This window comes from Mercurialis annua, linkage group LG3, assembly GCF_937616625.2.
Source record: "Mercurialis annua linkage group LG3, ddMerAnnu1.2, whole genome shotgun sequence".
NCBI classification, from domain to species: Eukaryota; Viridiplantae; Streptophyta; class Magnoliopsida; order Malpighiales; family Euphorbiaceae; genus Mercurialis; species Mercurialis annua.
The window spans coordinates 1,559,798-1,574,856 of NC_065572.1; the positions used below are offsets into that span (position 1 = coordinate 1,559,798).

A 15,059-nucleotide genomic window follows, 5' to 3' on the forward strand; every position below is an offset into this window, starting at 1 on the left:
ATAAAATTTTGCTGATTTGGACACCCGATGAGAGTGCAACGTGTCATGCCACGTCAGCAAAAATGCCACTAAAAAGTGCCCGTGTTATTTTTGAAAAGAAATGAAAGGTGGTGCCCTGAATTGCCATGTTTTAAAGGTCGTGTTATGTTTTCAATTTCGTGTAAAGGTGGTGATTTTATATGTAATTAACCCTTAAAATAAAGCAGTGGATAAATTCTTTAGATTTAGAAATTTAATAATTATATTCCAGCATTTTACATTATAAAAATAGATGTTGAAATTATTTTATTTACATTTGAAGACTTGATCCAGTTAGCCAAACTCTAATGACATGTGTATGAGGTTTAGGGTTCGACCCTCAACACTCACGGACAGTGTGACTATTTAAAAAAATGTCTAACATTAACTCCCGCTAACCCTGATAACAATTAGAGTAGGCTATTTTTGACAAAAAAAATTATTTTATTTTATTTTTATAAATCATGCTAGTTGACTATGGATTAATTAAAATATAAACTGTCTTTCAGATATCAGAAGATTTATCTGATAAAATTATATAAAAAATCTCAATTTATTTTTACCATTAATCTTTACTATACAATCCTAGAAGAAGAAGAAAAAACAGAAACCGAATGAAAAACATTACCTACAAAAATGGCAATGGTAAAAACAAAGAATTCAAATGTGAGTATCTTTAACAATAAATCTAACAAACCCTATCAAGTTGGTGTAATCACAATTTGTGTTTAACTGCCAAAAAAAAAATAACAGACAATAAATTACATACCGGATAAAATATTATGTTTTTATTTAAATATTTTATTTAACGAGTAGTTTACTAGTAAGATTTACTGCAATATATAGTTGTATTTAAAAAAAGTAAATAAAAAATTTACATGTATATTTTCATGTTGTAATATACGATGAGGAAATTCTTATTTAAAATAAATAGAGTGTATATATTGTTTATAAGTTGAATAATAAAAATTTAATATGTATCTTTTATTTAATATTATTAGATATAAATATATTCATGGGCGGATGTAGAAGGAAACGGCCGATATGGGTGATGAAAAATTAATCAAAACCGAATTGATCAATCAATTTCAGTTAATCCAATCGGTTTCTATTAATGAAAACTTATAGTTCAATTATGACATTTGCAGAATCGTCATTTACTTCGAAATGTCTCAGTCATTATTGTTGAGGAGTCGTTTTTCATGTATTTTACTTACATCTAATTATTTTAGTCTTTGAACAAAAAAATAATCAAACTAATCTAATATTCGTAATACTTTAATTATTTCTATTTTCATCGATTTAGCCAAATTAACCGGATAAACCAACAAATTCGGTCAATTTTATTTTATATTTATAAAAATATAGTAATTCGATTTCAGTTAATTTGGTTAACTAAAGTTGGTTCAGCTTAAGAGATAAAATAATTTGATTAATTTATTGATGAATAATTTAGTTAAGTTTTAACAAACCGACTGAATGTTCACTCCTAATAGTCTTTTTTTTCGTTCGCTTTTTTTTCCGGTGATATTATTTATATTAAATTCTTTTCCTTGTGTTTTGCCTCACACCCTTATATTTCTACCTATAACAAAAATTATAAATGCAATTGTACGCGTTAAGAAGCTTCTATTTATTTTATACTCATTAACTATTTTAACCATAGTAAAATACATTATGGAAAAACTTTTTAGTAAGCAAATAATTTAATAAAAAAACACAAATTAAAATAAATTAAAAAGTGAAATACACACGTGGGCCGCAAAAAATCTGAAGTCATCACACTTCTACTCAAACACCTATAAATAAATCACTGGCTTCCCCGTTCGTACCAATTTCAATCTTTTTTTTTAATCTCTGCGCGTTATTTCAAATTTTTTCGTTTGAAAAAATTTGCTCTGTTTCAGGCTCCTCTGTTTTTTTTCTCCTATCTAAAAAATACTAAAGTTTTACTATACTGTATATAAATTAATCTGGTTTTTTGAATCGGATTTGTTGTTGAAGAACTTGGGTTTACTGAGTTATGGCTCGAGAAGTTGGTCAGATTTGGGGCGGTTCTGGTTCAAGATTTGAGTTTCAGAACCAAGCTTTTGATTCTGTTTCGGAGAATCAGTGTAATGAAGCCGCCAATGATAGAATTAAAAAAACTTCTAAAGGAAATAATCAAGAGGTTTCTTGTTTTTTCTCGTTTCTTGATTTTTGCATTCATTTTATTTCTTGATTTTCTTGATTATTGCATGCATGTTTTTTTTTGTTATGCAGATTTTCAGTTAATTGCTACAGATTCTTGTTTTCTTTTTTGGATTTTTATCTAAATTCTGTTCATGATGTGGACTTTCATTTTTCCTTTTTTAAGTATATTAATATTATTTCCAAATTCCGTAAGATAATATTATAAATTTTTATTCATTAGATTATTTTAATATTAAATCTCAACGTTTCACGTTCATAATTCTTAAAATATCGCATTGAATATTCCAATCTTCAATTTGTTTTCGTATTTTTGCATCGAGTAGCCTAGTTTTATTCATAATTTTGCATGCAATACAAATGTATAACTAGTTATTTCATTTTACAGCTTCTGAAACTACGTCCATTCGGTTTGAAACTGAATCTCACGCCATCTTTATTAGAGACAATGGACAAGAATTTATATAATGCACCAAAATCTTCATCTCCTCCATCACCATCACCATCAAATGAGAAGTTGAAGGCATCTAATTTTCCGGCTTCACTACTCCGAATCGGTCCATGGGAGGTATGAAGACATACTGTAATTTCATTTTTGCATGGTAGTAAAAAAAGTTTAGTTCTATTGTATAATGTTTTAGAATTAATGTGTTGCAGATAAGATCTAGAAATGAAGGAGAATTAGTAGCTAAATGCTACTATGCTAAGAAGAAGTTGGTGTGGGAGATTTTGGATATGGGTTTGAAATATAAGATTGAAATTCAGTGGAATGACATTCTAGCCATCAATGCTCATATCAAGGAGAATGAGCCTGGAATTCTTCACCTTGAGGTTTTTATTTTTTCTCTTACTTCTAATGCTTCTGTACAAGAGCTCATTGGGTGCATTAACCGCTCCGCTAGAATGAACGGAAATGCTGAAACAAAAAACTATTGAAATGATATTTTTAAACGAGAATACTGTATAAATGTAAAGTTTTACGTAGCTTTAAATGCAAAAAAGCTCATTTCCTTCGAAATACTGAACGAAAAAAGGTCAAAATGATATTTTTTTTCCATAATATTCTATAAATATAAAGTTTTTCGTAATTTTATAGAGTTTATAGTAGTTTTAAAGATGCAAGATAAGAATCGATGTGTTTTATGTGCATGAACTATATAGAGAGATCTACAACAATTTTTTGTATTACGTAAAACTTGTTTTACATGTATGATCTACGACAAATTTTTCATAGTTTTACTTAAATAAAAATATGAATTGTCAACATAAAGACTCGGCAAATTCCCTATACGAACTATAGAAGGAGATTTATGACAAAAAAATTCGTAGTTTTACTTTAAAAATACGAAATGTCGAAACATAAGACTCAACAAGTTTTACGTGCATGAACTATAGAAGGAAATATTAATATTCAAATTACATTTCGACAGTTTTTGATGATATGATTTCTTTTATTTGCAGCTAAGTCAGCCTCCTTCATTCCATCAAGAAACTGATCCACAACCAAGAAAACACACCATTTGGAAAATGACCTCGGATTTCACAAAAGGGCCAGCTTTAAGATTTAGGTCCGAATCTATTTCCCATCATCCGTCGCTAAAACGCTGTTTTCTAGTGGTGAAAATTTAATATTCTGTTTTTCTTTTCAGGTGCCATTATCTTGTGTTTCCGCCCGGAGTGCTCGACAAACACTATGATAAGCTCTTACAATGTGACACAAGATTGAAGGCCGCGTCCTGTAAACCTTTTCCTAGTATGGAGTCACCTTATTTTGATCTAAGCCAGTTGAGCTATACCAATTATGGTTTCAATTATAATAGAGAGAGACTGTTTAGTTTTTCGGGTGTGCCTCCTCCTTTGATGGCTGTTCGTTATGGACAACAATATCAACCGACACTTCCTGCTCTATCTTTTAAGGAAACACAGTCGCCTGATTCAGGTCCGGTTTTTGCATTTCGAGTTTAATTTCTGTTGTTTTTAATGCTTGAATTTGAAAAATTCTAACCGTTAGTGAACTATACACTTTTTATAAAACAGTTATCTACGTTTCATTTTGTTACAATTTTTTATAATTGAACTTTTATTTTTTTTAACAATGGAAGATTATCCGAACAATTCTAGCAATAATTGCATGTGGCTGAAGGATTGTTGGTATCCAACTTTGCCACGTAGACTGATTATTCATAGGTATTTATTGGTCGGAATTGATGAGTGAACTTCCATTGTTGGAAAAATGAAATTTCGACTATCAAAATATAACAATGAAATCTCATTAACTCTTTTATATAAATTTATAGTTCGGTAACTGTAGAAAAAATTAACTCAAAATTTTCATATTATTTTAGCTTGATAAAAGAATTTTAATTTATTTTAGTTTAAACATTAAGTTTCAAAATGACAAACAACGAGAAGTTTTTTTAATAACAGTCTATGTACGCTGCAACCAAATTTACCGCGTCATATAAAAAATTATTTTCTTGTACCAAATACCAATTATTGATATAAGAGGAAATACGATGCTTAAAGATTCCATTACCACGTAGAATCAGTTTGGCTTTAAATTACTAAGGAACTTTCCGTAGTTGTGAAGTTCAATATCTATATCAAATTCCGGGGGAAAATATCTTTATCAGAATTTCATGATGAAAATAAAATAACCGAAGTTTACTGACTCGGAAAATTTAATATCCAAGAATTTCTCGCATGTTTGTTTAAAACTAACTCCTCTTTATTCTAACACAGTTATGGAGTTTTCACATTCAGATGAGCGAACCAGCACCAATGCATATGAAATGGCTATGTTAGCGGCTCAAGGGACCATGAACAATAATAACATTATCTTTGATTCTTCAACTGCTACACTTCCATTCAACCGACAGAATCAATCTAATGTTCTTGCTTATAATCATAACTTCAATAACAATCCATCAGTTCTCGATCCAGAAGAAGCCTCTAATCAGCTGGTGGATCACATGTTACTCAGAAATCTGGCTGATGATTTATTAAGTGACACTCAAATAGCTGAAGCTAATTTCGATGAGAATTATCGAATGGCAAGAGTAGCGTCGTTGAATCAATTGATTAATTTGTCTGAGGAAGTGGGTGGCGGCGGTCGTGATGTTCAGGGTACCATGGTAATGACCGGCGCTGGCGAGCAGTATTATGGTCAGCAACCATTTTCTGGCTTGCCTTTGCAAGGTTTTCCTGAGAATGGAGTGATGCATATTGGTCAGGAGGGTTGGAACAACAATATGAGTTATGGTTCTGTAATGGCTGATCCGGGAATTGAAGAGTTTGGCCGGGTCAATAGTATGAATCAACTCAACTATTGGAACTTGTGACTAATAATGTAAGGATAGATGTAGGAGAAATGTATATATTCAGGTGGTTGGCCGGTTCCGGGCCGATTTTGACCTAGTTCCGGTTTTGACCGATTTTCATCTTGACCGGTTCTGGATCAATTTTGATCCAGTTCTGATTTTGTCATTTTAACCAGTTCTGGTCCAGTTCTGGTTTTGAACCGGCCGTGGCCAGGACTACTTTTGTTTTCTGTAAATATGCTGTTGGTCAATTAGAATTTAGATCTTACAGTGTCAATAATGCAAAGCATGAAATCTTTCATTTATTTTTTGTGCATACCAAATTACCGATAGGAGCAGCACGGACTCGATTTGACCAAAATCAAACTGATCAAAATGTCTTTATTTTCTAAAGCAAACTGAAATGAAATTACAATAAATCTTTTCGAACCGAACTAAGTTGAACCAGTCGATTCAGTTAATTTTTTGGTTCAGTTTATATTAAAACTCAACTGAAATTTGTCCAAAACCAGATTGAACCAGAGAACTAAATATTTTTATAGTGTCAAACTGAATTGAATTCATTGGTTCACTTCGATAATTCGATTTGAGTTGAGCACATTCCTACATAAGATTAGAAAGAGAGCACCAGTTCAAAAAGAAGTAAATAATTTGAAGGTAGAATGCATATCATTCTTCAGCAAGTTGGTCTCCCAAGCACATTTTTTACAAACAGAAAGCAGCAGGCACCTGAGATTTTGCCGTTTCTTGTTTCAGAATTTCCGTTTTCGTGCTACATAGATGTAGCCTGTAGAACCTGCCAAAAACTGAAAATGAAAAAGAAACTCAGGTTTCTGAGACAGAGAGGATTAGATGCTACTGTAGTCAGATGTTAAACAACAGGCAGATACTGAAAATTCTTACCTTAAGTACTATATTGAATTCGATGGCCATGGAGAAAGCTGCCCCATGCCAGCGCCTTAGATCAGGTCCAACCACGGTAAACTCACATTACATTTAATACCATCTCAGGCAACTTGAATACTGTACAAGTCATCAGAATAACAATGGAAGCCACAAAAGGCATAGATGGAGCCAGTAAGAATGATACATCAGGTTTAGCTGATGGGCGCCTTTGAGAGCTCATCCTATGTTGTTGCAAATAATCATTCGTTGAACTTGAGGTTATGAAAACCTACAAGCTACCGGAACATAAAAAATGAAACGTTGTTAAAAACTTCCTATGCCACGCTCTCTTGGCAGAGACTTACAGCGGCAGATTGAACACTTTAATAACATCACACAGCTAAAGGATTTGTAACTCTAAAATATTCAAGCAATGTGCATGAAATAATTTATAGATGTTCACATAGAAGTAAAAGGTGTAAATGCATAGGTTATGCAATCAAAAATTTTAAACTACAGTCACTTCTAGGAAAGTGCTAATAATATCAGGTTAATTCTACAACAGAGGAACATTGACTGATGATAAAATAAAATGTTGGAGGATCACCAGGGAGAAAATTGCTTCTTTTAATGCACAGGTAGTGTCAATCAAGTGGTCAAATATATCAATTTGGTGGAGATGACTTATTAGAGCTTTCATGTTGAAATTCCGGTTCGCCGGGTTTCCCTGTAACTTCATTTGCGCTTTGTATTGCAAGTTCACTTCCCCCTCCCTCCATGTTCATCTCAATATACCGCCTTTTCTTTGAACTTGAGTTTGACTTTTCCTTTTGATATTCACTTTCCACTTCTTTTCCTTCCCGTCCCTTGTTGTTATTTTCTTTACTTAAATGGGTTTCAGCATTCTGAGGTGGAAATAACGGAGGTTCTCTGCCACTTAATCTACAGAAGACTCTTTCAACGGTTTCACTTATTTCTTTCCCCATCCCATTGTTGTCTAGAATCACTTCCCACACTGATCTAGAGGCCTTCTCAAGTACTGGAGTTCTGCATGACAAGAACATGGATATAGAAAGAAAACAGTATCAGGACACGCAAAAAAATCCTCTAAACAAGGTCAAAACATTTATTAACATTCTCCATCTGAGCAGTTGAGGTGGGACAAAAGAAATTGGAAAAAAACACCAAGCAGAAACTCCCTTCCACACAAATAGGACTGACTTTTCGGGAAAACTAAATGCAGAGGCATGAAGAGGGGACAAATAAAGAATAAGTTTAAGCAATAAGAAGGATTTAAAAGCATAATCCTATATTTGCATATCAATTCTCGCTTATTCCTGTTTCCTAGCATACAAAGACACAATCTATGCTTCACCTATGAGATAATGCAGCTAAATGACGGTATTTAATACGCAGGGAACCAAAATCACTCTTGTCGAACCTATTTATGGTTATTTTCTAATAGGATTATAAACTCTTACTGCATTGGCAGTTAAATATGCTTGATGTGTCCCGACAAATAGTTAAACTATGAGAAAATAGTTAACGTCCTAGTATACAGACACGCAATCACTTGCTGCCACATGGTGCTTCAACTATGACATAATGAAGCCAAAAAGGGGTCTTTAATAAGTAGTGAATTTTCCCATGTATGGTAACTTGCTTATAGGATTTCACAACTCTTACCGCATAAAATATGCTTAATGTATCCCAACAAACAGTTGAACTACAAAAAAGGTCAGCAGAAACAGAAATACATACTCAAGTTCCTGCCGAAGCGAATCAAACAACTCTCTTTTGGTCTGCTTCTCAGCTCCAGGTGTATTCAAAACCTTGCTTTGTTCCGCCATTTTAATAGTGGTATTCGTCAGCTCTTCCTGCAATATTAAAAAAATTTATCCCTTATAAGATAGCAAATCATATATATATATATATTTATTGGAATTGAACCCACGACTTTAGCAGCTTAGCGCTTACACTATTTGAGCATTAGCTCGTCATATATTTTCAATGAAAACTTGTTCTCTCAAGATACCAAACAACTAGAAAAGATTACAACCAAAAGTTCATAATATTTTTTCATATATAATTGGGGAGGGGAGAGCTCATGGAAGAAATTGAACCCACGACCTTCTGTCCTGCCCTTATACCATTTGAGCAAATAAAACACAAAGCTAACAGCTTTAGATAAAACTAAACAAAACCCAGTATGAGATTAGATACGAACATTGGCTTTGAGCTGATTAATGACCTTTAACCGGAGAGCATCAATGGTGCCATCGTTCATGAGCGATTCTAGTACATCTTCTGGTGTTATTATAGAAGATGACGACGGAGATGATTCCATTATCAGATCAAATTCGACTGATCCTTTACCCTAAATTCAAAATTAGAATTTTTTATCTCAAATTAAAAATTTGGAACTTAACAGAATTGAGCACTTTCGTTTGAGATTTTATTTTACTTTATTTCTTTCTTTGGGGTTTTGGTGTTCCAAACGGTGCCGTTTAGGCTGATGCCACAAAAGGCCCATCATGATCCATAAAGCCCAGGCCTCTATTTAAAAAAAAAGGGCTTTTTATATGTTTTACGGGATTTCTTAGCCCAATAACTTTTATACGGGCCAAAATTTTTCTTTACTTTTCATACAGTCTTTTATTACTTTCTTGACCTGAATTTTTTAATTCTTTTCTTTTTTACGAACTTCTTTCTTAGCTCTGATATTGGCGGTTTCTTTTTCGTTTTTCTCTGAAAGTAGCGGTTTCTTTTCTTCTTCTCCCCACGATTTCTTCTTCAGATAGTCGTCGCCCTTCATCAAGTCTCAGTGCCGCTCCACTGTCGCCTTCGTTGTGCCGCCGCCGTTCTCTTATTTTTGTGTTTTCTTTTTCAGATTGAATCGGAGTTTATTGTCGGAAGGAAGAATAGATATCAGAAGTTTTTAACGATTTTAAAAAGTTTTTTAAAGGCATATGATCAGATTTTGAGACAAAAAGATTCACCGTTCTTCTTCTTTTTCATTTTCAGATTTAGAAATTGTTTTATTAACTGTTTTTAAGTCCCAATAATTTTTTTACCATTAAACATGTGTAAAGATTATCTTTAAGGAATGTAATACTAATTTTCATGTACATAAAATAATTTTATGATTTTATGGAATGAAAGTATGTTATTTCTGCAGTTTTACTATGTTTGGTTATATTTCTGCGTTTTTTTAATTCTGCAGCACGATTTGTTGATGATGGTAGATTGATAAAATTATTGTAATGTTTCAGTGTTGTTGATTTTATGTTAATTTTATGTTGATAATCAGTTGATATTTATTGATTTTAACATTGACAAATAAGATAATGATGTCCGTGAAATAAACTAAAAAAATAAAAAATTAACTAAGACTAGATAATGATATGTTAGCATTGGAGAAGAAGACAAATAAAGATGTTGAATTATTATAATGTTACAATGTTGAAATTATGTTGATTTTCGGTTAATATTTGTTGATTTTAACATTGGTGAAAAAGACAATAATGATATTGAATTATTATAATGTTACAATATTGACCTTGTGTTGATATTATGTTGATGTTATGTTAATATCAACATATGTAATAAATTAACTGATTTAAATTTTTCAATCTTTTTTATACTAATTTTTATTTTTTCAACATTTTTTCAATTTAATTTCAATTTTTTTATTTTATTTTTACACATTATATGTTTTTTTTTCGTTAATGATAAAATCAACTAAATATCAACATAATATTAACGCAATATCAACATATGATCAACATTGTAACACTATAGTAATTTAACATCATTATTTTCTTTTTCACAAATGCTAAAATCAACAAAATATCAACCGAAAATTAACACAATGTCAACACTATATCATTACAATAATTCAACTTCATTATTTGTCTTCTTCCATGACGCTAGCATATCATTATCTAGTCTCAAACTAATTTAATTTAATTTTTTAGTTTATTTCACATACAATATTATTTTATTTGCCAATGTTAAAATAAAAAAAATCAGTTGATATCAACATATATCAACATAAAATCAACAACAATGTGATATTATAATAATTCAGCAATCAATCATCATCAACAAATCGTTCTGCAGAATTAAAAAAAAAGCAGAAACACAAGAAAAATGCAGAAATAACAGAATTTTATTCCATAAAATCATAAAATTATTCTACTTAACATAAAATGAGTATTAGATTCTCTAAATATACTCTTTTATACATGTTTAATGGTTAAAAAACAATAAAAAATTAACAAATTACAGATCTGAAAATAAAAACAAAAAAAAAAATTCAGATCTGAAATCAAAACGATAAAAGAAAGATGATGGCGAGACGAAAACGGAACGGCGGAGGTGGAACGACGGAGGTGGAACAATGGAAGAGAAATGATGGAAATGGAACGGCGGAGGCGGATTGGTGCGAAGAACAAAAGGTGAGTTGAGAGAGAGAAAGGAGATAGAAATTTGAGGAGAGAGAAAATTATTTAGTTTATGAGAGTTTGACTTGGAGTAGCATATATATTTGTTCCGTATAAAAGTAATAATCTCTAGCGTGGATGGTAGTTTTCATATTGAAAACTCTTACCCGTATAAAAGATATAATTTTGCAAATGTTAGATGTTTATGTAAAAAGCCCATAAAAAAATTAAGTTTGAAAAAGAAGACTTAAAACCGATTAATATTTTTAAAACTACACCTTCTATAAATTTTATTGACCAATGAATAGTTCAAATGGTATAAACATCGGGTAACATCCCTTTCCAATAATAAACAACAAAGAAAAAAAAATACTTTATATGCTCCATATTAAAGATGTACCGAATGTATTATGGGATATGTACGATTCATCGTTAAAGGCAAAAATTAAACCGTAAAAAATAAAATAAAAATTTAGATAAAGATGACATTTTATGGTTTTTTTAGTATACCTTTGAAAATTAAGAATTTGTTTTTTTGAGTAGTTTTGTGATTTTCCCTTGAATTTTGGGTGTTTGATATAGTACATATTCAAAAATTCGTGACCCTCATAGGCCAAAATTTATCGAAATTTTCTCTTATTATTTATCAAAAAAAAAACATATTCAAAATTAATTAATTATTTAAAATTTAAAAACAGTAATTCAATGTTAAAGTAGCAAAGAAATGAATACTACATTGAGTTATAAGTTATAACCAATATTGCCTGTATAATTTCCAATGCAGTAGCAAGTAGCAACTAGCAATGAACCAAAGCTGCTACTGAAAGAACTACATGCCAAAGAGCTGCAAAAACTCATCCTTATTTGTTTGTACTAAACCATTATAATCAGTATTTTCAGGAAAATCTATCACCCGTGACCGAGCGGTATGTATTTCCGCCTGGATCATTTCTCCAGCTCTTGAAATCCATACAGGTTGATGAGCACATACAGATTTCTTTGGCAATCTACAGAAGGTGTGATTTCTTCGAAAACTAAGCTTACGGACAGTCTTCGTCTTCATCAAGAGAAGCTGATAAATAGCTCAAGATGAAGCTATCTATTTCTACATCGAATACAGAGTCAGGATCAGAGACCTCATAGTTGGTTCGGAGATCTTTAACCATGCGATAAGGCTGCACCATGAAAAAATAAACGTGGATTATGTATAGATTGTTGACGGTACTCAAGAAAATGAATGGAAGTAGCAACTTCGCCATACATGGAGCACGTAAGTGCGAATCTGGTTGCCCCGTCTTATATCGGTGAGCGAGTGTGTATGCTGTGCATTCATCTGAGCCTGGCGAGCCATCTCAAGCTGGTCCAACCGAGATTGGAGTACTTCAATTGCTGAAGCCTTATGTGCTGTGATCTGTGAGTACAAAACAAGACTAATAAAATTACTCTTATCTCTAAAAAATAAACTTACACAAATGCAATTACCTCTTTCCTTTTAGTCATCAATGAACCATGTTATCGGCTTATTTCCAAGCTAATACAGGATCATCCCAAAGGTCTGGTTTATTCAGCTGTGCTGACAACAGATCTAACCTTACCATTAATTTCTTCCACTGCCACCACACACAACAGAAACACAAGCACGAAACTAAAATTTCATTACAAAATAAATGACACCAAAATATGTACAAAAAACTGAAGCTATGATTCGGAATAATGTACGTGCATCACAAGTTATGGTTCGGAATTCTAAAAGACATTAACTTACATAGCTTAAGAGCTGACTTTAACATTATATAGATGACCTTCTATGTCTGGGACAAAGCCTTTCTCCATCATTTCCTCCGAAACAATTTCATATGTAGTTCTGTTTGGAACCAAACCCTTTTCCAGCATCTCATTAAGAAGCCCATTTGCATCTTCAAGTTTACCTTTTCTACATAACCCTTTTATAAGCACATTGTATGTAGCAACATTGGGGAGTTTCCATGCTTTCTCCATTTGCATCCTCACATTTAATGCTGCCTTGAGATTTCCTTCCCTACAGTAGCCATCCATCAAAGTGTTGTATGTTATATGACTAGGTTTCAACCCTTTTCTGGACATGTCAACCACAAGTCTCGCTGCCTTTCTCGATTCCCCTTTGCTGCATAAGGAATCAATCAATATATTATGTGTGATAAGATCAGCTGTCAAATTCTTGTTAGCCATTTCACTCACAAGATTTCTGACTGCTTCCATATCTCCCTTTCTACATAAACCGGCAATTAAGCAGTTATACGTCGACACATTAGGGAAAACCCCTTTGCCTAACATTATATTAAGTAGTGCAAATGCATCCTTGAGATTACCATCCTTACAGTGAGCATCAACCAACGTATTGTAGGTTGTGACATTAGGTGCTCTTCCTTGTTTCGGCATATCATCAAACAATTTTCTGGCTTCTTTCACCATCTTGTTCTTGCAAAACCCATTTATAAGTGCATTATAAGTAATTATATTCGGCTTTAAACCCGAATCAACCATTTGATCCAATAAAGCAGTAGCTTCACTAACCTTCCCGTCCCTACATAGCCCATCGATCAACACATTATAAGTAACCACATTAGGTTTGACAGTCTGCTTACTCATTTCCGCGAACACCCTCATTGCATTTGATACATTCCCATCCAAGCAAAATCCATCAATCAAAGTATTGAAAGTCACCTCATTCGGGCAAATCCCATTTGCCGTCATCTCTTTCAAAATGGCATCAGCTTTATACATCTTCCCAATTTTAGCAGTCTTGCAATACCCATTAATAAGAGTATTATAAGTAATCACATTTGGCGATACGCCCCGTACTTTCATATCCTCGAGAACATCGCCAGCCTTGTTCAATTTCCCTACTTTACACAAACCATTAATCACAATATTAAAACTAATCAAACTAGGTTGGATCCTTCTTTTAATCATCTCCTTATACACAAACTCCATATCCCTAACTCGACCCTCCTTAACCAAACCACTCAACAACGGATTACAAGACAAAACAGACAACTTAAATCCATAATCACCAGCTCTCTTAAAAGCCTCAAATCCCAAATGTGTTTTCAAATGTTTCATATATGCCCATACTAACATATCAGAAAGAACCGAATTAACAGAAATAGAATCCCCACCAACTGAAATTGCATGAAAAATCAAAGAAACTGGATAATCCTTACAATTTTTTACAAAAGCATCTAAAACAGATCGGATCTTTGAGTACTTTTTAACATATGCAAGTGAGAGTAACATTCTAAAAGTAGGTTTTAAGGAGTGTGAAAGTTCTGAATCTGAAGTGAGTAACTGATGAAGAATTGTGTTTGAATTTGTGTTTTTGAGCTCACCAGATATTGCAGCACCAAAATCAGCCAACCCTGGAAAATTGAGGTCACCTATAGGCTGCAGCAATTGAGAGGGAAACAAAATAACCATTAAAGCAACAGGAAGCCAACTAAATATGCAGTAGTTACACATATTAAGACATTGTTATTCTGGGAAGATTGTAGCTGTTTTACTACTGTCAATGAAGATTATATCATCGACATAAAATTTCAATCAATCAACGTGTCCGAAACATGTCCCATTACTGATACAAAACTTCATTTTTTATATAGGAAACCTTAAAATAACACTGTTTCTCCGTGTCCAGTCCGTGCTACCTATAAAATATGCAAAGGTTGAGAATTAAGACTTAATTAATTGGCTGTACCTGCAAACGCTTCTTGATGACTTGAATGGATTGAGCAAACCCAGAAAAGTTTCTTGGTAAAACAACATTTTCAGAAGCTAAAACCCTGTAATTTTCACTTAAACATGAAGAATTGTATATCTTTGATCTACTGAATTGAGACCCAGATGGCCTTTTTATAGTTTTAGGCGAAAATGAAGAGAACCTAGAAATCAAGAACTTGTAATTACCGAGCCAAGATTTACTGCGTGATGTTTTGAGCATAAAAGATGACATTTTTAGTATTCAATGATCACAAAGCTGTCATCTTTATCAGAATTCAGCTTCTGGGTTTTAGAAAAATTGTTTTGATTCAGGGTTTAATGGAGCTCCCAAAAAAAAAGTGTTTCTGCAAATACGCCACCGTTTCATGGCTTTTTATTTTTAGATAAAGATGATATTTTTTGTTTAAAGTATATTTTTAAAAATTAGTGATTTTTTTAGTAGTTT

The 15,059-nt window shown here is 32.5% G+C and overlaps 3 protein-coding genes across 6 annotated transcripts; 1 reads left to right on the forward strand and 2 right to left on the reverse strand.

Moving 5' to 3' along the window:
• The first annotated feature begins 1,879 nt into the window (after positions 1-1,879).
• Positions 1,880-5,694, forward strand: LOC126674681 (uncharacterized). Its single transcript, XM_050369164.2, has 6 exons — positions 1,880-2,188; positions 2,597-2,776; positions 2,866-3,039; positions 3,670-3,776; positions 3,858-4,147; positions 4,951-5,694. Exons 1-6 carry the CDS (start codon positions 2,042-2,044, stop codon positions 5,547-5,549), a joined length of 1,497 nt encoding a protein of 498 aa, XP_050225121.1. The 5' UTR covers positions 1,880-2,041; the 3' UTR covers positions 5,550-5,694.
• A 347-nt stretch (positions 5,695-6,041) lies between these two features.
• On the reverse strand, positions 6,042-8,861 carry LOC126674689 (uncharacterized). Of its 3 annotated transcripts, XR_007639609.2 has the most exons (6): positions 8,641-8,861; positions 8,175-8,290; positions 7,021-7,460; positions 6,432-6,709; positions 6,258-6,334; positions 6,042-6,131 (listed from the first exon to the last, which is right to left on the reverse strand). XR_007639609.2 is itself a non-coding variant. In XM_050369175.2 (3 exons), exons 1-3 carry the CDS (start codon positions 8,758-8,760, stop codon positions 7,079-7,081), a joined length of 618 nt encoding a protein of 205 aa, XP_050225132.1. In that variant the 5' UTR covers positions 8,761-8,861; the 3' UTR covers positions 6,850-7,078. The 3 variants fall into 3 exon arrangements, 1 of the variants encoding a protein (XP_050225132.1); XR_007639608.2 differs by having other exon boundaries at positions 6,042-6,334; XM_050369175.2 differs by lacking the exons at positions 6,042-6,131; positions 6,258-6,334; positions 6,432-6,709 and having other exon boundaries at positions 6,850-7,460.
• Positions 8,862-11,518: 2,657 nt separating this feature from the next.
• On the reverse strand, positions 11,519-15,000 carry LOC126674679 (pentatricopeptide repeat-containing protein At1g09820-like). Of its 2 annotated transcripts, XM_056104936.1 has the most exons (6): positions 14,592-15,000; positions 14,227-14,281; positions 12,624-13,740; positions 12,341-12,468; positions 12,120-12,269; positions 11,519-12,033 (listed from the first exon to the last, which is right to left on the reverse strand). In XM_056104936.1, the coding sequence occupies exons 1-3, from the start codon at positions 14,844-14,846 to the stop codon at positions 12,629-12,631; spliced, it is 1,422 nt and encodes a 473-aa protein (XP_055960911.1). In that variant the 5' UTR covers positions 14,847-15,000; the 3' UTR covers positions 11,519-12,033; positions 12,120-12,269; positions 12,341-12,468; positions 12,624-12,628. The 2 variants fall into 2 exon arrangements, with proteins under 2 accessions (XP_055960911.1, XP_055960910.1); XM_056104935.1 differs by having other exon boundaries at positions 12,624-14,281.
• Positions 15,001-15,059: the final 59 nt, after the last annotated feature.